Genomic DNA, 20,807 nt, shown 5'->3' on the forward strand with positions numbered 1-20,807 from the left:
TCCACACTGTTGAGCTTTATCTAGTTGGAAATATGAAATCCAAGCTTCCACCTTTCCTGATACGCTCAAGTGCTAGCATCCTCATTCTCTACCTTGTAATTATTTTATATTTGTTCTGTGAGTATGCATGTACATGTTGTGTCCCCAGTAGAATGAAAGCTCTTTGGGAACAGAGATTGTTTCATTTGTTGTCTTTGTGTTCCTAGTGCTTAACAGATAGGCGGGACTGAAAAAGTGCTCATTGGTTAAGTGACAAGATGTAACATACATGAGGCAATTGGAAAAAGGAATAAAAACAATTTAAGTGGTCAGATGGAAGATTTTGTTGTATGAAGTGTATATGTTGTAGGGAATTGGTAGAAAATTCAATCATCCTTTTAAGAATGTCAGTGCATTTATACTTTTGCCTTATGATGGAAACAAGAGTAGGTGTTATCTTGATTTTATAGATGAAGAAATTGAGGTGCAGAGAGGGAAGTGATGTGCTTAAGATCCTACGGTAAAGAACAGAGCCACTTCTAAGCTAACTCTTAGTCTCTCTTTTCAGCAGAGTACACAGTTGTCATTTTTAGTACAGCCTGGGGAAGTTTAACATTACCTAACCTCTTTTAAAAGATAACATGACCAACATTGAAATTAAGTCTTCATTTTGAAGTCCTTTCTAACCATAGCCATATTCCCCCCCCCAACCCCAATTTCAGCTTTATCTAAGTTAAGTTTAAAAAAAATTTTAAAGAAGGAAATTCTGATGACTGGCAATATTTGGGGGAGGGTAGAACTCAGATACCAATATAAACATTTACAACTCGAGATGCTTTGCTTGGCTAAGAGATATAGAAAAGTTAATTTCACTCCAGACTGGGATTTAAAATGTTACCAATGTACCTGGGGTCTCCTTCAATAGGTCATATCAAGGATCCCTGATTAGGGATCTTCATTGGTTACCAGTCATTGGAGATCTTCCAGCAGAGGCTGGACAGCTAGTTGTCAAGGATATTGTAGAGGAAATTTTTATTTAAATAAATGACCTCTGAGTTTCTGTGATGATTGTCACCACTTTAGGCTTCTTCCCTATGGCTTGTAAAGATTTCTCAGTTGGAAATGTTTGGTACCTCAAAATCAAGAGAGAACTCAAGGCTAAGTTAAAGTTCGTAACTGTCCTTTGTAACTTAAGGGAACTGACAATTAATTGCTCTTGAGACTAGATAAAAGATTGACTGGCCTTGTAGCATAGTTCCTCTACTACTCTCATGCAGTGTTTCTCACCCAAACTTCCTAGTAGACTTGGCTGTAATTGTCCCTTGTTCACAGTATTGGTATCAGGGCGCTTTTCTCTTTTTCATAGGTGTAAAGAATCACTTGTGCAACTCATCAATTGTCATGTTGAATGGTTTGTACAAATTATTCTTAGGAAAATGCTGAAATTAGAAAGGTAAAGGAGGAGTGGGGCAGGGAGAAGCAGAAAACTAATCTGTTCTTCTGAAGGGGGAACTATTGAGTACCTACTGTCTAGGAGGGTAAGATTTTGCATTTTATAATGCTTTGCATTATAATTTCTTTGCAACTCAGACCTGGGGTGGAAGTATTTGGAAATGGAGAATAGGAGAATTCAGTTTTTAGATTTTAAGAAATAAGAACCTTAGATAATAATAATAAAAAAAAAAACTCTTGTGGCCCACTAACAGTCTAATGTGGAACTAGCAATTGAAAAACATTTTATGACAGCATTTACCAAACTCATTTGGCCATAGACTTTTGAGCTTGAAATGTATTTACAGAATCCGTAAAAGCTGGTCTGAAGAAACCCCAAAATAGAGTAAGGTTGGAAAAACTGTGAAGCAAAAGAGAAGATTTAAGCTTGTTTTCATACTAAAATTGTTTTATGCAATGTTCTTAATATGTACATATTTTTCACTTAATACATTATAACAGAAATGCTAATTGGAGCATTGTCCTAATATTTGTATGTCCATGCTACTCCTCTGAAATATGCCAGATCAACAGACCTCTTTCCTTTCATCTTCAGAAAAGAATACTGCTACTGCCATTCTTGTTTCGATACATTAGTATATGATCACTGTATGACTGTTGCTGAAAATAGTGCTCAACTACCAGCCCTTTGTTTGCTGAGCATTCTCAGAGGTGGTTGATGTGTCTGAGAGCCAGCCACCTGACCTTTATAGATGATACAACACAGATACACATCAACTAAAGCAAAGATTAGAGGCAACAGTCTTTTAGAAAGAGGTGGTCAGGAGACCCAGATTTGAGCATAAGACTGAACAGTTGGTCCTTTAGGCAATCTTAGGCAAGTCACTTTCTTTCTCTCATCCTGTCTTGAGCTCTTTAAAATAAATATTATATTCAGGCACTCCTTCCCCTTGGGATTGTTATGAATAAAGCATTTTATAAACTTCAGAGTTCTGTAGCGAGTGAATTATTAGGTAAGGCTGGCCTGAATAGGGGATTTTTTTCTTTCTTTCAGGTCCTCCTTGACTTCTTTGTTCATCTTTCTCTCAGTCTTCCTTGCACCAAGCAAATTACCTGTTGCTACACATTGTTTTTCTTGGCTACTTGAATGCAGTTTTGATGCATCCTTCTTTACTTTTGATGATGATGAAAAATTTCTACCCTATGTAGAGCCGTGTGATCTCTGAATCTAAAAATGCTATGTGGTTGGATCAGATGTTAAGATACCCTGACACTTTAAGGCAAATTTCAACTCAATATAAGTCAGAATTAATGATTAAAGCTGTCCCACAGTAGAACAGACTGCCACTGATTAATTTTGTGCCACTGGAAATTTTTCGAGAATGAACTGGATTGTTCAGGGTGCTGTAGAGGAACTTCCTTTTCACATGTGGGTTGGATTGCATGCACTCTTAGGTCCCTTCTACCTCAAATTGAATGACTCAAGAGAATTATTTCCAGCAATATGAAAGAAATTTGGAAGTAAATGTGTTATAATTGAGTTACTTTACTTTCCTGAGCCTTTTTTTTTCCTGTAAAACAAAAGGATTGGACTAGACAATCTCTCCAGTGTTCAGTGATTCTGTGAAGAAGATCACAGAAGGTGCATCTGTTGTATGGGCTGTTAAACTGTGACTCATTATTCATTCATAGTGTCTGATTTGTGGTTTCCATGACAATTTCTTAGGATGTGTATTAAGGACATGTTTGCTTCTTAGAATTTTGTAACTGTGTGTGCTGTTCTTCCTTACTCTGAGCAATATGAATAAATTGATATTACTTGCTATAAAATCTATACATGAGTATCCATATTTCTCACATTATTAGGGTCTTTGTATATTGGAAGTCTGCTCCCCCCTTTTCTATGGAATCCTGAGAGGGGAAAAGCCTAAAGTACCTCTCTAAGGCTTTTGATCCTTACCCTAAGAGAATAACTCAGTTCCATTCTAGTACTGCTAGCCAGTTAAAAGGAAAAACTCCTTAGGAGGAAGATTCACGCCTGTGTAAATTTCTTAGTGTCTTGTTTTCACCCTTAAAACCAGCCAAGAAGGCACATCTGGGCTCAAATGGTCCCATAGCACCTAGTGTCATACATAGTTAAGATCCTCTACATATCATTTTTGTTGGCTATCATTAGATGTATCAGGAAACATTTTGATATTATATTCTTATTCCCTTCAACCAGTTGCTGAATTCAAAGCTCTCAAAGAATATATCTGGAAGTGTAGAAGGTAGAGGATAACAAATGCATAATAGAGATGGGACTTTGCTTATACAGAATGGGAAATCTGGGAAACTGTCTATGTCATATCACTCCAATCTGGACAGATTTGCTGGACCACAGCACCCTAGTTGGGGTTTTCTTGGCAAAGATACTAGAGTGTTTTGCCATTTCCTTTTTTTTTTTTTTTTTTTTGCCTTTTGGAGGGCAATTGGGGTTAAGTAACTTACCCAAGGTTACATGGCTAGTTTTGTGTGTGTGTGTGTAGGTGTTGTGTCTGAGGCCGGAACCGAACTCAGGTTCTCCTGACTCCGGGGCTGGCACTTTACTCACTGTGCCACCTAGCCGCCCCCTGTGTTTTGCCATTTCTTGTCAAGAAGACTTAGACATGACTGAAAACGACTGAACAACAAAAAGGAATCCTGAGGTGTGGAAATGAAGAAGAAAATGCATTCTAGGCACAAGGGCAGCCAATCCAATGACACAGAGACAGAAAATGGAGTAAGAAGGTGATATCTTAAGTGGGCCATAGGTAGCATGATGTAGAAAAATGTATAATATGACTGGAAAATCAGGTTAGCAAGCTTTGCTATCAAAGCTTTACTCCCAGAAACATGATGGATATCTTTAAGTGTTTGAAGGATATTGTGTTTGAGAGAGATTAGACTTGTTCTATTTAGCACCTGTTAGAGCAGAGCTAGGAGCAGAGGGTAGAAGTTGCAAAGAGGCAAATTTAGCATTAATATCAGGGGAAACTTACTAGCAATGAAAAGTCTGAAAGTGGAATAGACTTTCTCAAGGAGTGAGTTCTTCTTCCCTAGAGATCTTTAAGCAAGGCTGGATGACCACTTGTTAGGCATATTTTATAGTTAAGTTCTTTCACATCTGGGTTGGACTAATTGGCCAGTCAGACCTCTTCTAATGCTCAAATTCTGTGATGCTTCCTTCCCAGATTTGGGATAGACCATACCATTACAACTCTGCCATTGCTTTTTGACATTGTATTCTGGAAGGAGAGGGGAAAACTGGTGCCTATAGGATGTTTTGTGTGAGAGCAAAATACTAAGGTGGTGACCTGTAAAACAAGGAAGTTTGGCATTTAGTAGAAGATAACCTACCAGTATCTCACTAGTGGCCTTAAGATAACTACCATATTAGGGAAGTAGCCTCTGGTCTAGATTTCCACCTAACCAGGAGGGCAATTGGACATTTATCATATACTAAAACAGTGCATTGTTATTTTAGAGGGGCAGCAGAAATTTAATGAAAGATGATTGGATTTAGAGTTAGACCAGAATCCAAGTTCTATAACTTACTGGCTTTGTGACTAAGGACAAGTCTCTTAACATTCTCATTTGCAAAATGAGGGTAATAAAACACTCTCTTCTTGTTTTTGATATGTAATCTCATTTGTGTGGGTACAGATATCAAGTAGTGCATATAACAGCTCATCTACATCTATGCCTTTTCTTCCTGTGCAATTCTTATGCATGTCCTTCTGTAAATCTTTCATAGGGGTTCTCTCTAACCAATATACTAGTATAATTATCTAATAGAAAGTAATTCTTTAAAAGTCTTGGTTTGTGTCCTTTACACTTAAAAATCTATGTATACCTTCTCTGTAATCATAGGGAAATTTCCATGGGTACCGCAGATGGACAAGTGTTGTCTTCCTTGTTGTCTCCTTCCCAGTGTCCTGAGCGCCTCTCAGATTCAGAAAATGAAGAACCTTCCCAGGGCAAGATGACACATCGTTCGGCATTTGTTTCCAAGAGCAGCGTTTACTCCTTAGCTTTCCTGGCAGGGTAAGAGACCATACCAAATTCAGTCTGGATCTGTTAATTTGGGGAGCAGGGGGTGGGACTGGGAAAGCAAAAAGAACATGGGAAAGACAGACTGTTGCAACCTTTGGGAATGTGGGGAAGGAGAGGGGACAACTGGGGCCAAGCTTGAATTTTAGAGGAAGTAAAGTGAGAATGTACTAGATTTCTAAAAGTGAAAAATATAAGGTAAAATTCTTTGTGGAATTGTACTGAGTTATTATCCCTTTGGTATTGGGACCAAACAGCAGCCTCAGCCTAATCCACTCTCTTTTTGGTAGAAAGTAGAGAGCAAATTGTATGGGTTCTCCTTAATTCTTCCCAATTGCCCTTTCCACATCCCTGCTTTATAAGAATAAAATGGGCTGTCTCTAGAAGGAACTTTTTGGGCAGAAGTAGGACCAGTGCTTGTTTAGGAATACAGGGAACTAATGCATTGGATGGGAAAATGGGCTATTTGGCCACAAAGGTCTTTTCTTTCATTCTAAGAATGTCACCTCTTGGCTATACATTGTGTGGATTTTCTACTTTGTAGAAAATGTGTCACCCATGGTTAATACAAATAAGTTTTCTCTGATTTATCCTGTTTCCATTCTTCTGCCTCCTCCAGGATGCTTCTGGGCCAGCTCTCATGCCATTCAGTTTCTGTGAGTTCAGGGCATGTAGATTAATGTCACATAAGTCAAATATTACTCACTACTATATGTCAGAGGTTGGATTTGATTCTGAGGTCAGTTTTCCATCCACTACAGCATGCGACCTCTCTAATTATTAGCATTATAGTCCACAGGACATGAATTACAGAAGAATATGATGATGATGATGATGATGATGGATGATGATGATGTAGAAGAAGAAGAAAGAAGAACCCAAGTCTCTTCCGAGTCAATCAACAAACATATATTAAACACATACTATGGTTCAGACATTAGTTTTGTGTTCTTTTATGCTACATTGTCTCTGGTAATTCAGTCTGTATAGTTTTGTTCTAGAACTGAGTCTTTATCAGAATAGAATAGAGGAATAGGAAGGTTGTCTTCAAATGTCTGAAGTATCATCATGATGGGACAGTGGTAGCAGATTTGTGTCCAAGTTACTGGGTAGCAGATTTGGGCTCAGTAAAAGGAAGGTCTCTAGCTATCAGAGCTGATCTGCAATGGAACAGGCAGCCTCTATAAAGGGAATGATCTCTTTATTAGTAGGATTGTTGAAGCAGATACTGGGTGTTCTCTTGTCAAGGGTACTGTGGTGAGTGTTCCTATACTAGCTAAAAGGCTGGACTTGTAACCTCCACGGCCCCTTCTCACTCTGAGTTTCTGTGCTTTTATGAGCTAGGGAAAATGAGAGACTAAGGCAGTAGTGGTAGGTAAGGAAAAAATGTTGAGTTTAGTTATAAACATGTTTTAATTTTCAGTGTCTGTAGGACTTTGAAGAGGCAGTGCTTTGTAGCCCATTCCAGTGAAATATTTATCAAGATCATGTCATAGACATATATCTGTGTCTTGTATTCTTTAGAGGAAACAAAGATAAGACTCAGAGCCTACTCTCGTGTTTTAGTAAGATGGATAAGATACATATATATGATCATAAAAAAAATTAGAAATGTGATCATTTCAATGAGAGGTTTAAATGAAGTCATATGAAAGTTCAGAGGAGGCTCACTGATACACACACATAGATAAACACACATGCCTATAAGAGCTTGTATGTAGAAGAAATTTTACTGAAGGAATAAAAAGGAGTTGCTCGTGGCACCCTTCCAAAAATTAACTCTATTTAATAGGGTGTAAAAACATCACATAAAAAGCAGAATAACAAATATTAAGCACCTCCTCAACTCCACACCATCTCTCACCCTTCTTTATCCATTCTGTTGCCAAGGCCTATTGATTTCACATCTGCAACATTTCTCTAATACTCTTCCTTCTCTCCACTGTGATGCACATCATCAAAGTTATTTTCTTAAAGCTCAGGTCTGACCACGTCACTTCCCTACTCAAACCCAGTGGTTCCTAGCCCCCTCCAGGATCAAACATAAAATCCTCTCTTTGGCATTCAAAGGTCTTCATAACATAGCCCCCTCCTATTTTTCTAGTCTTCTTATACCTTGTGCCTCACTAGGCTATTCTGTCATGGGATACTGGCCTCTTTACTGTTTCATAAACAAGATGTGCCATCTCTTGTCTCAGAGCATTTTCCCTGGCTGTCTCCCATGGCTGGAATCCTGTCCTTCCTCATCTTCACCAAGTGCCTTCCCTGGCTTCCTATAAGTTTCACTTAAAATTCCATCTTCTACCGGAAGTCTTTCCCAATCCTTCTTGATTCTAGTGCCTTCCCTATGTTAATTATTTCCTATTTATCCTGTATATAACTGTTTTGTACATATTTGTTTGCTCCTTGTCCCCTCCATTAAAATGTGAGTTCCTTGGGGGCTGGGAGTATCTTTTATGTTTTGTTTCTCAGTGCTTAGCACAGAACTAGGCACAAAGTAGATGCTTAATAAATGTTTATTGACTGATATCTTACTGTCCACAATGCAATGAAAATTATATTCATTAAAAAGCCTTTGAAGAAATTAATCATTGTAGACATTAACAAAGTTAAAAGAAAAAAAAACATTAAATTAATAAAGAACTAGGAGCTTTTTTTTTTTGGCTTTTTGGAGGGCTGGAGTTATTTTTTAAAAAATCAAATAAAATAAACTGCTAGCTAATCTAATTTTTTAAGAGAGGGGAAAATTGCTAGTATCAGAAAATGAAAATAGAAAATTCACAACAAATGAAGATGAAATAAAGGAAATTACCAATTATTATGCTCAGTTCTGTGCTAACAAAATGGATAATTTAGATGAAATGTACAAATACTTGCAAAAATGTAAAATACTCAGATTAGTAGAATAGTTGAAAAATAAACCAATTCCAGAAAAAGGCATTGAAGAAATAAATAGTAAATTAACTCTTGAAGAAAAAAAACCCAGAAACAGATGAATTTACAGTTGAATTTTATCAAATATTCAAAGAAATTATTTCTAACTTTGTATAAATTATAAAAATATGAAAAGAAGCCTACCAAACTCCTTTTGTGATACTCTGTGTGTGTGTGTATATATGTATGTGCACATTTTGTTTATACCTAAGCCAGGGAGGGAGAGAGAATTCAAGAAAAGAAAACTGAGTCAAGGGAATGTTTCATACAGAAATAGGTATGACTTAACAGAAGTAGAAGAGATTAAGAAGAGGTGGAAAGAATATGTAAAGAGCTAGACAAGAAAGATTTTAACATCACCTATAACCATGATAATTTGGTTATTGCTGTAGATCCAGGTATCCTGGAAAATGAAGTCAAGCAGGCCTTAGGAAGCATTGCCAACAGTAAGACTTAGTATAGATGATAGAATTCCAGCTGAGCTATTTAAAATCATAAAAGATGATACTATTAAACTGCTGCACTCAACAGATTTGTCAAACTCAACAATGGTCACTGGATTGGAAAAGATCAGTTCATGTTCCATTCTAAAGAAGATCAGTGCCAAAGAATGTTCAAATTACTGAACTAATGAGCTCATTTCACATGCCAGCAGAGTTATGCTTAAGATTCTGTAAGCTAAGCTTTGGTAATATATGAATAGAGAATTTCAAAGAGGCAAAGAACTAGAGACCAAATTGCCAACATTCACTGGATTATGGTTAAAGCCAGGGAGTTCCGGAAAAAACACCCACTTCTACCCCATTGACTGCACTAAAGTCTTTGTGTGGATCACAACAAAAAGTGGCAAATCGTCAGAGTTAAGAGTATCAGTCATCTTAATTGTCTCCTGAGAAACTTGTATGTGGGCCAAAATGCAACAATTAGAACCAAATATGGAACAACTGATTGATTTAAGACTGGAAGAGGAGTATGATAAGGCTGAATATTGTCACCTCATTTATTTAACTTATATGTACAGAGTACATCATGTAAAATACCAGGCTAGGTGAATAAAAAGCCAGAATTAAGATTGCTGGGAGAAATATCAACAGTCTCATATACACAGGTAATACCACTCTGATGGCAAGAAGTGAAGAATAAAGAAGCCTCTTGATGAGGGTGAAAGAGGAGAGTGTAAAAGCTGACTTGAAGCTTAACATCAAAAAAACTAAGATCTTAACAACCAGTCCCATCACTTCCTGGTAAATAGATGGAGAAGAAATGGAAACAGTGTCAGATATTATATTCTTGGGCTCAAGGATCACTGCAGATGGTGACTGCAACCATGAAATTAAAAGACTCCTGCTCCTTGGAAGGAAAGTTATGGCAAACGTACATAGAATATTAAAAAGCAGAGACACCTTGCTGACAAAGGTCTGTATGATTAAAGGTATGGTTTTTCCAATAGCAGTGTATTACTGTGAGAGTTGGACTATAAGGAAAGTTGAGCACTGCAGAATTGCTCCTTTTGCATTGGAGTGCTAGACAAGACATTTGAGAGTCCTTTGGTCAGCAGGGAGATCAAATTGGTCAGTATTTAAATTAATTCACTATTTACGGGAAGGTCAAATATTGAAGCTGAAGCTTAAATAATTTGACCACATTATGAGAAGAAAGTACTCATTGGAAAAGACCCTGATGTTAGGAAAGATTGAAGGCAAAAGGAAAAGGTAATAGCAGAGGATGAGATAGATAGATAGTGTCAGGGAAGCAACAAACATAATCATGGACAGACTTTGGGAGATGGTGAAGGATAGAAGGACCTGGCATGCTATAGGCTATGACATCATGAGGAGTTGGATAGGATTGAATAACAACAATGGGTCAATATCCCTAATGAGTATTGATGTAAAAATATTAAATAATATTATACATTATGACCACTTTGGATTTGTACCAGGAATGCATTTTTATATAAGAGAAACTGTCAGCATGGTTTATAAGCCATATAAATAACAATAAAAATCACATAGCTTATATCATTCTTAGATGCTGAAGAGGCCTTGGCAAAATATAACACATTTATGTTAAAAACACTAAAAAGCATAGGAATAGACTATGGTAAATAGTATCTATATAAAATCAAGGGCCATCATTTTATGAAATAGAGAAATGCAAGAGGCCTTTGCATTAAGATCAATGGTAAAGAATTTCCATTATCCCATTATGATCAGGTCTAGAAATGCTAGCTATAACAATAAGACAAGAAAAAGAAATTGAAGGAATAAGCATAGACAAAGAAACAAAAGTATCACTTTTTGCAGATGATATGGTAATCTATTTAGAGAATCCTAACCATTCAACTAAAATTAAATGAAACAATAACTTTGGCAGAGTTGATGGACATAAAATAAGCTTTTATAAATTATCAACTTCTCTGTATACTACCAATAAAATTCAGAAGGAAGAAGCAGAAAGAGACATTCTGTTCAAAATAACCACTAAAAGTATATTTAGCAATCTAACCAAGACACATAGTGGAAACTATACAAATTACAACTACAAAACACTCTGAAATTTCAGACCTAAATAATTGATGTAATATTAATTGCTGATGGGTAGTAGCCTGGGTCAATATAATAAATTATTATACTAAATTATTTAAATTAATTATCTAAATTAATTTGCCTAGTGTAACCACCAGACAAACTAGCAAAGAATCACTTCAGACAATTAGGGGAAAAATATTAAGATTTATCAAGAACCTCAAGATAAATAAGGAAAGAAGGTGAGAAGGGGGCCTAACAGTACCAGATATTAAACTGTACTATGAAGCAATTGTCAAAACTATTTGACATTAAAAAAATAAAAAATAGAAAAATACAATAGAAAAATTTTAAAAACTAGAAAAATTGGTCAGTAAACAAATTAGCAGAATAGGTCAGTGGATAGGGAAGCAAACAAACAGCATAGTGTGCCATAAACCCAAAGATCCAAGTACTGGAATAAGAGCTCATTAATTGACAAAAACTGCCAGGAAAACTGGAAAGTAGTCTGACAAAGATTAGGCTTAGATCAGTATCTCACAACATTTTCCAACACAACCTCCAAATGAATATATGGCCTAGATATAAAAGATCATGTAAAAAAAAAACAAATTTGAGAAACAGAGATGGAAATGCCTTTTGCAGCAATAAATGGATGAAAAATGTATGACCAAATAAGAGATAAATAGAATCATACAAGATAAAATGAAAAGAATTTTTTTGGAGGGGGAGGGTGGGATTTGCTTTGCAGTAAATATTTCAAGAAATATAAGGAACCGATTCAATCATATAAAAACAAAAACTATTACCCAGCTGATTAAATGATCAAAAGATATGAGCAGGCATTTATCAAAGGAAGAAATTCAAGCTATCAACAGCCAATGAAAAAATGCTTCAAGTCTAATAATTAGAAAAAATTTAAATTAAAGAAACCATGAGGTTCCACTTAACACTCATCAGATTGGCAAAGATGACAACAAAGTGAAAATGATAGTTGTTACAAGGATTGTGGAAAGACAGGCATAATAATTCACTATTGATAGGAGTTATGAATTAGTCCAACTTTTCTGGAAAGCAGTGAAAAAATGTTCACAGCTTTGTTTTTAGAGAGCTAGAAATGAAGAGGATGCCCATCAATTGTGCAGTAGCTGAACAAATTTTGATATAAATATAATGGAACATTATTGCACTGTAAAGAATGATGTGAAAGGAGTGATTTCAGAGAAACTTGGGAAGGTTTGTATGAAATGATAAGTGAGCAGAACTAGAATAATTTATAAAGTAATAACACTGTGAAGATAAATAATTTCTAAAGACTTAAAAACTTGGTTAGTAAAATGATCAAACATAATTTGAGAAGACCAATGATGAAACATGTTATCTACCTCCTGACAGAGAAGTGATAAAATACAGAATGAGACATACATTTCTGTACACAGGCAATGCTGGAATTTTTTTTTCTTCACTATACATTTTTATTTTTTATTCCTTTACATCTCCCAATTTAAGGGAAGGGGTTGAAAGAAGGAGAGTAGGGTTAGCAATACTAATGTCACAAAAAACCAAGATTATTGAAGCATTTCTAAAAATGCTTGACAAATGAAGAGAAGGAAGCTTAGAGATGATCAGGACAATTTTGAAAATAACTTTTTTTGTAGTTTCATGTAACTTCCTCATTTTCCTCTTGAACGATCCTCCCTCTCCCCACTCTAGGAATTTTCAGTGACTGTTCCTCATACCTGGAATCCTTTCCCTCCTCATTTCTTCCCCTAGGCTTTCCTGAAGTCCCAGCTAAAGTCCCAACTTCTGCAAGAATCCTTTCTCAGTTTCCTTTAATTTTAGTGCCTTCCCTCTGCTTTTTATTTCCTTATAGCTTTTTGGTTCAGAGTTGTTCTCATATTGTCTCCCCCCACTAGATTGTGAGCTCTCTGACATCAGGAACTGTTTCTGCCTCTGCGTCCTCAATGCTTACTTAGCACAGTGCTTGGTGCATTAAATGATTAATTAATGTTTATTGGTTGACTATCCGCTCTGCTTTGTAAGTGGAAATACTTATTTTATTTGGTGTTTGTGAAGTTTAGAATTTTTTAAAAATTAAAAAAAAAAACAGATGGCAAAGACCTTTGAATGCCCAACTAAGGTAAAGGAGAAATAGGACTAAAAAGAAGTTGAGTGTCCTGGAGAAAAGAGGTAGGTAGCGGCACTGTGTCCATGTATTTGATCTGAGCTGAATCTGAAGAGTCAAACAAGTCAGGTATGCTGTTTGATTCTATAGGGTGAAATTAGAACCAGTGTGGAGAAGTCACAGTAGGCAGGTTTCAACTCAATGAAATAAAATTTGCCAATAATAAGAGGCAAAGCGGCATTTGTAACGAGCCCTGGTTTTAGATGGAGAAGACCTAGATTTAAATTCCAACTTTGGGATAGACTTTTTTTTTTAAGTCTCTCTTTTAAAAGCCCCTTCCAACTCTGAGATTCTATGAAATGCACATCTACTTATGTAGATCTCCCAGATCTCCTTTCCGAATTTTATTTTGAAGATAACAGTCCTGTGTATGTTATATTCCTATCCACACACACACACACACACACACACATATATATATATAATGTTCACAGTAAAAACCCTTTTGCTATGTGCTTTGAACATTAAGTATTATAGTCCCAACTTTATGTCTGTGCACCCACCCCCACTTCTCATTGTTTGTGACTCAGACACATTATTGTGGTTGTGGGTATTTTTAGCCCAACCAGACATCCCTGAAACCATTTCGTCTCCTGACTGGAAATTTCATCCAGTAACTCTGAGAGAATGCTGATTTTTTTTTTTCATATTTACTGCTCTATTGCATGTTTAGCCTGGAAAACAGGCAGCTGGCAAGGACTGCCCTAAGGATTTAAGGATCCACATCTGAGGAAAGGAAAAGCATTCCTTTTCGCTTCTTGTGAACATTGCAGAGAACAATGCTACAACCTATCCATGCTAGTGCTCTTCAAGTAGACCATGCCAACTTCAGAATTGCCTAAAGCCCTATAATTTGGAAGAAAATGTCAGTGACTGGAGCTTTTTAGGGAAGTAGGGCATTCGTGAATGCACATCTCTTGTCTCCATAGAAACATTTCCAACACCTCTCTAAATAATATATAAAGGGTTCCTTCCCTTCCCTCAATTGCCTCCCCCCAGGCCTATCACAAGTCAAATATATGCTACTCCACCTGTCTGTCTGTTGACCTGGAATCAGTCATAGAATGTTAGAGCTACAAGGGACCTTACAACATAGATGTCAATTCATCAAGTGCCCTAGTAACTGTTCTGGGTTACAAATATAAATATGATACAGGTCCTGATCTTGAAATAATCTTCAAATTGGGGGATTTTAGAGCATCATCTGTTAGAGTTATAAGAGACCTAAAAGTGTCAGAAGAGAGAACTGTGTGTGGGAAATTGGACCAAATATAAGACCTCATTCATCTGTAAGTCTCTGATACAATGATTTGGGAGATTATCTAATCCAGCCCTCTTATTTTACAGATGGACACCTTTAAACGCCCCTAAAAGTTTAAGAGACCTGACAAAATCCTCAAGACTTGTCAGTGGTCTCCAGATGCTGACTTGTGATACAGCAGGTTACTGCCTCTAGTTAAACTCCCTAGACTTTGTTCTGTATTTGTAGAAAGTGAATTGGCTTCTGAGATTCTCTCAGATGCAGTCCCTTTGGAGAAGTCTAAAGCTTGTTTGTTAGTATGGCTTCCATATCTGAGGGCATTTAGAACATAGAGAACTGGACTTGGGTTTTGAGGATCTAGCTCAAGCCTCAGCTCTTAAAACTTATGAGCTGTGTGACTTTGGCTTTGTTATCTTAACTTCTCTGAGTCTTAATTTCCTCATCTGTAAAATGGAGACATTTTACATGGTTTCTATTATAGGTAAGAATAGTACTTTGTAATTCTTAGATAAACAAGTAGGAGTTGGTAAGGGTAGTAGTTGTAGCAGCAGCAACAACATCAGTATCCTTGAAAGTAGCATCCTATTATAAAACTAGTGACATGTTTTGAATATAGTTTGTTTTTCTTCTTTGCTAATCGTCAGTTATCTGAGTATAGGATTATATATTGCAGTAAGTCTCCTTCTGCCTTTTATTTTGTCACTCAGAACATTTCTAGGCCACCCAAACCAGTATCAAATAGTATGTGCTCATTGTATGAAAAATTTTTTATTATTAATTTAATTAAAACCTGGGATCAAACAAAAGACTGTAAGGAGTGATGATAGTACCCCACACCAGAATATCTCCTTTACTAATATACTAACAAATATTCAATAACAAACACATTATTTCATTTAAGGCAAAAGGGGAGAGCTGTCTCAAGAAACCAGTGTGGCTCTATAGGAAACTCACTGATCACTTCACCTTTTAAGAGACTTATAGAAGATAGGAGGCAAAGAGGCAGGTAATAGAGAACATGTGCAAAAAAGTAGCACATGATACCGGCCCTATACAAACAGTGTCAGAAGCTTCAAAGCCCACAGTAAGCTGAGTTTGGTAGTGAATGCTAAGGAAAATACAAGGGGAGAGGGGAGAAAAAATGCAGAACCGGAGAAGGATTATGGTACATGGGATGAAGGACAAAACAGAAATGGTTAACAAAAAAACTGAAAAAATGAGAAGATGGTGAGAGGAAATACCTAATTCCATCTCTGCTCCTCTCACCTCTCCCTTCCCCTACTTCCAGTTCATATTATCAGGCCAAGACAAACCTGTGTCCCAGGGCACCGAAAGAACTGGCAGATGTTACTGCTGAAATATTGTTTGTCATCATTGAAAAATAAGGAGAGTAGGACAGGTGCTGTATAATTGGAGAAAGGTAAATGTCCCAAGTTTCACAAAAGAGAAGACTATGGCATTAGCAAACTGTAGGTTATAGAGCAAAATGTTGATTCTTGGCAAAATTCTAAAATAAATTATTATCTTTTATTTCAAACTCTCCCCTCTCAGAGTCACCTTTTACATGAATTGGAGGGGGTGGGAGCCAGAGCCGCTCAGAAGTCCTGTTTCTACTCCATCATCTTGACTCCGCCCCCACTGCCATATTGTTTTGCAAGCATTTGCCCACCAAGTTAAAGTATTGCCCATCTCTATTAAAATTTAAATGTTTCCTGAGAAAAAATATTCTCCCTCTTAATACTTTCATTTAACACCTTAGCATTGGTTATTTAAAGCACCATGGATATAAGTAGATAAGGGATATAAGTAGAAAAGCAAGTAATTTCTATAATTCAGTAAACTTAAAAAGCACTTTCTTCACAGCAGCACTATATTAGGAAGTATGTCCTCCATTAATACAGATTATTACAGTAGCCTGCTGGGTGGTCTCCCTGCCTCAAAGCTCTTCTCATTTCAATCCATACTCCTTTCAGTTGTCAGATTAATCTTATAAAGTGTAGGTCTGACTATATTACCTCTTCCCCCCACCATTCAGTAAATTCCAGTGGCCCCTTCTTACCTACAGGGTCAAGTATATCCTCTGTTTGGCATTCAGATACCTTCATATCCTGGCCTTTCCTGACTTTACTTTCTTACATTTTATCCCCATGTACTTTTCAGTCCAGTGACACTGGGTTCCTAACTATTCCTTTCCCTAGACACTCTTTCTCTTGATTCCAGGCATTTTCATTTGTCGTCTCCCTTGCCTGAAACACTCTCCCGCCTCATTGCTATTTCCTACTTTTGCTGCCTACTCCTAATTTATCGTGTGTGTGTGTGTGTGTGTGTGTGTGTGTGTGTGTGTGTGGTTTGTATGTATTTGTTTGCATATTGTCTTTCCCATTAGACTTTTCTTCTTGAGAGTAAGGACTGGTTTTAGTTTGTTTTTTACCTTTTCTTTGAATCCTCAGCACTTGGCACAATCCCTGACACATAAGGATGTTATGCATTAAAGTATATGACCTCTGAGATCCTTTCTTGCTTTGAGATTTCATGATTCTCAGTGTTACGAACCTCGAGAAGGGTCTCATGATTGCTGTCTTGATAGCCATTTAAAAATCTTCAGTTTTTCTAAAACACAGCTCTGATCATGTCATTCTTCCCACCACCTCTACCTCACCCCCACCTCCAATGGTATTTTAGGAAAATCATCCTAGTGACTGAAGAATAGATTGTCACAGGGAGAGACTTGAAGCAAGCAGAGCCACCAGCAGGCTATAACAGTAATCAAGGCTTGAGGTGATGAGGGCCTCCACCAGCATAGTAGCAGTCTCAGTATATTCAAGAGATGTTGCAAAGGTGATATCAGCAGGCCTTAGCAACAGCTTGGATGTGGGGGAGGTGAGAGATAGTGAGGAATCACAGATGATTCCTTGGTTGTCACCTTGAAGGACTAGGAGAATGGTGTTGCTTCCACTACAGTAATAAGGCAAGTGGGGGGGGGGTGTAGGGGGAAGATAATGAGTTCAGTTTTGAACACGTTGAGTTTAAGATGTCTATTGGACATCTACTTCAAGATGTCTGAAAAGCCCTTGGATATGTGAGTTAGGAAGTCAGCGGAGAGATTGGGGCAGGATAGGTATTGTTAGCATAGAGATGGGTAGGGGAATGCTTATGAGCAATAGGGAAGGAGCCACTAGAGAGGGAGAGATTGAAGATAAAGTAGTGAGTGGCAATGACATTGCCAGTGCTGGCTGGCACCTTTTTTGCAACTTAGGATCTTAGAGAGTTGCTTAGAACACTGAGAGGTGGGAAGATTTTGGGAACGTGGTAGAATTGCTCAGAAAATTCCAGGTTCTCCAGATTTTCCCACAAACAAGATAATAATAGCACCGCAGGGCTAACAGAGAGTGGTAAAAATAAATAAGAGTAGGGGTAGAACAGTGGTTCTCCTGGGACAATAAGATCTGAGAAAAATCTCATGTTGAGGTTTGGTCCCTGTGAAGAGTAAACACCTCTAGGTTAGGTCCACTTTAACAGTAATTGGCAAGCCCTGGGGTTGGCTGGGTTGAGAGGCTGCCTTGGCCCCAGCCACAGGAACTTTTACCCCTAGGTCAGTGAGGGGAGTTGGGCATCTGAAGATGGAGAGTACCTCTGCTGACAAGAAATACCAGACCCAGCTGTGCTGTGGAGACATAGCTGGGGACAGGAATGAACCAGTATATGCCTGGTGAGAGCAGAAGCAGTGATGGGATGATGCTGACTGGGTACTTACAGGAGTCTGGAGGTCTTGGTTTAGGTTCCAGGCCAGAGGAGAGAACTGAAGGAGGATCTGAGGACAGAGGCACCACCCCCAATACCCCAGGGCTAGAAGTAATTACAAAAACTAAGCTGCTACAAATTAACAACAACAAAAAAAAGGAACAAGCAAAGGAGAAAGAATCCAAGTATAGAGATTACTATGGGAATAGAAAAGACCAGGGTCAGAGGAGGATACTAAGCAAAGAAACTTTCTTCTACTGCAAAGAGTAATGTCAAATGGTCATCTGCCCAAAAAGAATTCATAGAAGAACTTATAAAATCAAATGATAGATGGGGCGGCTAGGTGGTGCAGTGAATAGAGCACCAGCAAAGAGGACGTGAGTTTAAATCCGGCCTCAGACACTTAACACTTACTAGCCGTGTGACCTTGGGCAAGTCACTTAACCCCAATTGCCCTCCAAAAAGAAAGAAAAATCAAATGATAGAGATTGAAGAAAAACTTAAAAAAAAAAAAACCAATCCAAGAAAAACAAGAAGATTTTGAAAAGAAAGTCAGCCAATTAGAAAAAGAGATCCCAGATCTTAAGGAAGAAGATACCTCCTTGAAAATCAGAGTTGGACAAGGGGAAGCAAGTGAAGTTATAAGAGATCAGAAATAATAAAGCAGAGCATAAAGAATGAAAAATAGAAGAGAGTGTGAAATATCTCATAAGCAAAACAACTAATCTGGAGAAAAGATTGAGAAAACATAAGAATAATTAGACTATCTGAAAGCTATGCTCAAAAAAAGAATCTTGATACAAAACACAAGAAATAATTCAAGAAAATTCTCCTGAAGCATTAGAACAAGAGGGGAAAGTAAAAATAGAAAAAAATCCAGTCACCACCTGAAAGATCCCTACAAGGGAAACCGACAGGAATATCATAGTGAAATTCCAGAGCTCCCAGCTCAAGGATAAAATATTAACAAGCAACAATAACAAAAAAAGGGGCAGCTAGGTGGCGCAGTGGATTCAGGAGGACCTGAGTTCAAATAAGGCCTCAGACACTTAACACTTACTAGCCATGTGACCTTGGGCAAGTCACTTAACCCCAGTTGCCCTGCCCTTTCCCCTCCAAAAAGCAAAAACAAAAAAGAAATAAAAGGCTAAGGGATAAGGAAAGAGGAAGAAGGTAAGGGAGGGATCTTTAGAGGAGAGGGTGAGAGAATAGGTTAAAGGGAGGTGTAGAAGGGTGTTTAATGGAAATGGGAAGATAAGGGAGGGATGCTTGGAGTGAGAGTGGGTTAAATAATGGGAGGGCAAGATAGTGGGTAGAAATAAAGTAGAGGAGTTGGGAGAGATAAGAAATAAGAGATATACACAAACAAAAAAATTAGGAGTAGAATTTGTTAAGGAAAAGGGAGTAGGGATGGTAATCATGATCTCAGACAAAGTTAAGGTTAAAAAAGATTTATTCAAAAGAGAAAAATAGGGAAATTACACTATGTGTCAGCTATATTAATCAGTGTTGTTTGGACTATTTAAAACAACCAGACAGTATATGGTGGGAGTATTGCTGTGGTTTAGGAAATGATAAGTTGGTGAAAAAATATGGAAAGACTTGAACTTATGAAGGAAGAGGTTATCTACCTAGGAAATAGAGGACAAATAAATGTTGTATAGTCTTACATAGATGCATATGAATGTATGTCTATATATGACTGATTATTTGTATGTAAGGATACCTATATATGTGTGTATTTATATATGGGTGTATGTGTGTTTACATATATGTATATCTTTGCGTGTTTATGTCTATATGTATGTGTATATGCATACACACATATCTGCACTTAACTGTAGCCATTTGCACAGAAGAGAACAAAAGAAAGCTTGCAAGGAAGCAAAGATAGCTTTTAATACAATGTGTAGCATTTATTATATAGGCTTTCTTGAAATGGAAATTTATTGCCATACATTTTTAATCCTCTCCTGATTTATCCAGCCTGTTAACAGTTGTAGATACTGTTTTTAGTTATGTTACTTTTATTTCCACTTTTTTTTCTTTAGAAACCTGAACTCCAGAGTTGAAAGGAGCCAGAGTTGTAATGACACAGCCCAGGACAGAGCAAAAAGCAGAATTCGATCGGTTCCTACCAATAAAGCAAAGGTACTATTTTGAGAGACCTCAGGGAATCCACCTTCCTGTCTCATCACTTTTTTTTTTTTAAACACAGATCACTTCTGGGTATGACTGCTGATTTGTTTTCTCTTTTGAATGAATGTAGCAACTAAAATCTAGTTGGGTATGAACTTTTCTACATGCAAAAAGTAGATCAGAAAAAGACAATATGTCTTGGTCTTACTAGCTTTGCTGGGGATCCCAGAAGACAGTTGAGGAAAAAACAGTGAGTCTGATGGACTGATAAGTAGGTGGAATTAGGACCAATTGATGAGCATTTGTCAAAGCTATAGTCCAGGGGTGTTTTCATCATTTAAATCCATCGAAAAAGAGGATGCAAGAATCTCTGGTCAAGTCTGTTGTCTTCTAGGAAAAAAGGCAACATTGTTTATAAGTGCTTCTTGACTTCCATAGTAAGTAGAAATTTGTTGCCTTGCCTTCCAATTCGACTAAATATATTTTTCAGTTTTCTTCTCTGTTTCCAGATATGTTG

The 20,807-nt window shown here is 37.3% G+C and overlaps 1 protein-coding gene across 1 annotated transcript in view; it reads left to right on the forward strand.

Annotated features, from left to right (window-relative positions):
• RNF169 (ring finger protein 169) overlaps positions 1-20,807 on the forward strand; it is a 77,362-nt gene that overhangs the window by 50,335 nt on the left and 6,220 nt on the right. The window contains exons 4-5 of the mRNA XM_069070848.1: positions 5,384-5,496; positions 20,203-20,302. Of these exons, the coding sequence (XP_068926949.1) occupies positions 5,384-5,496; positions 20,203-20,302 (213 nt within the window). The remainder of the gene's footprint in view (positions 1-5,383; positions 5,497-20,202; positions 20,303-20,807) is intronic.

The sequence above is a fragment of the Petaurus breviceps genome, unplaced genomic scaffold (assembly GCF_028583685.1).
Source record: "Petaurus breviceps papuanus isolate PSGF00001 unplaced genomic scaffold, PetGlider_PUasm1.0 90823, whole genome shotgun sequence".
Classification (NCBI taxonomy): Eukaryota; Metazoa; Chordata; class Mammalia; order Diprotodontia; family Petauridae; genus Petaurus; species Petaurus breviceps.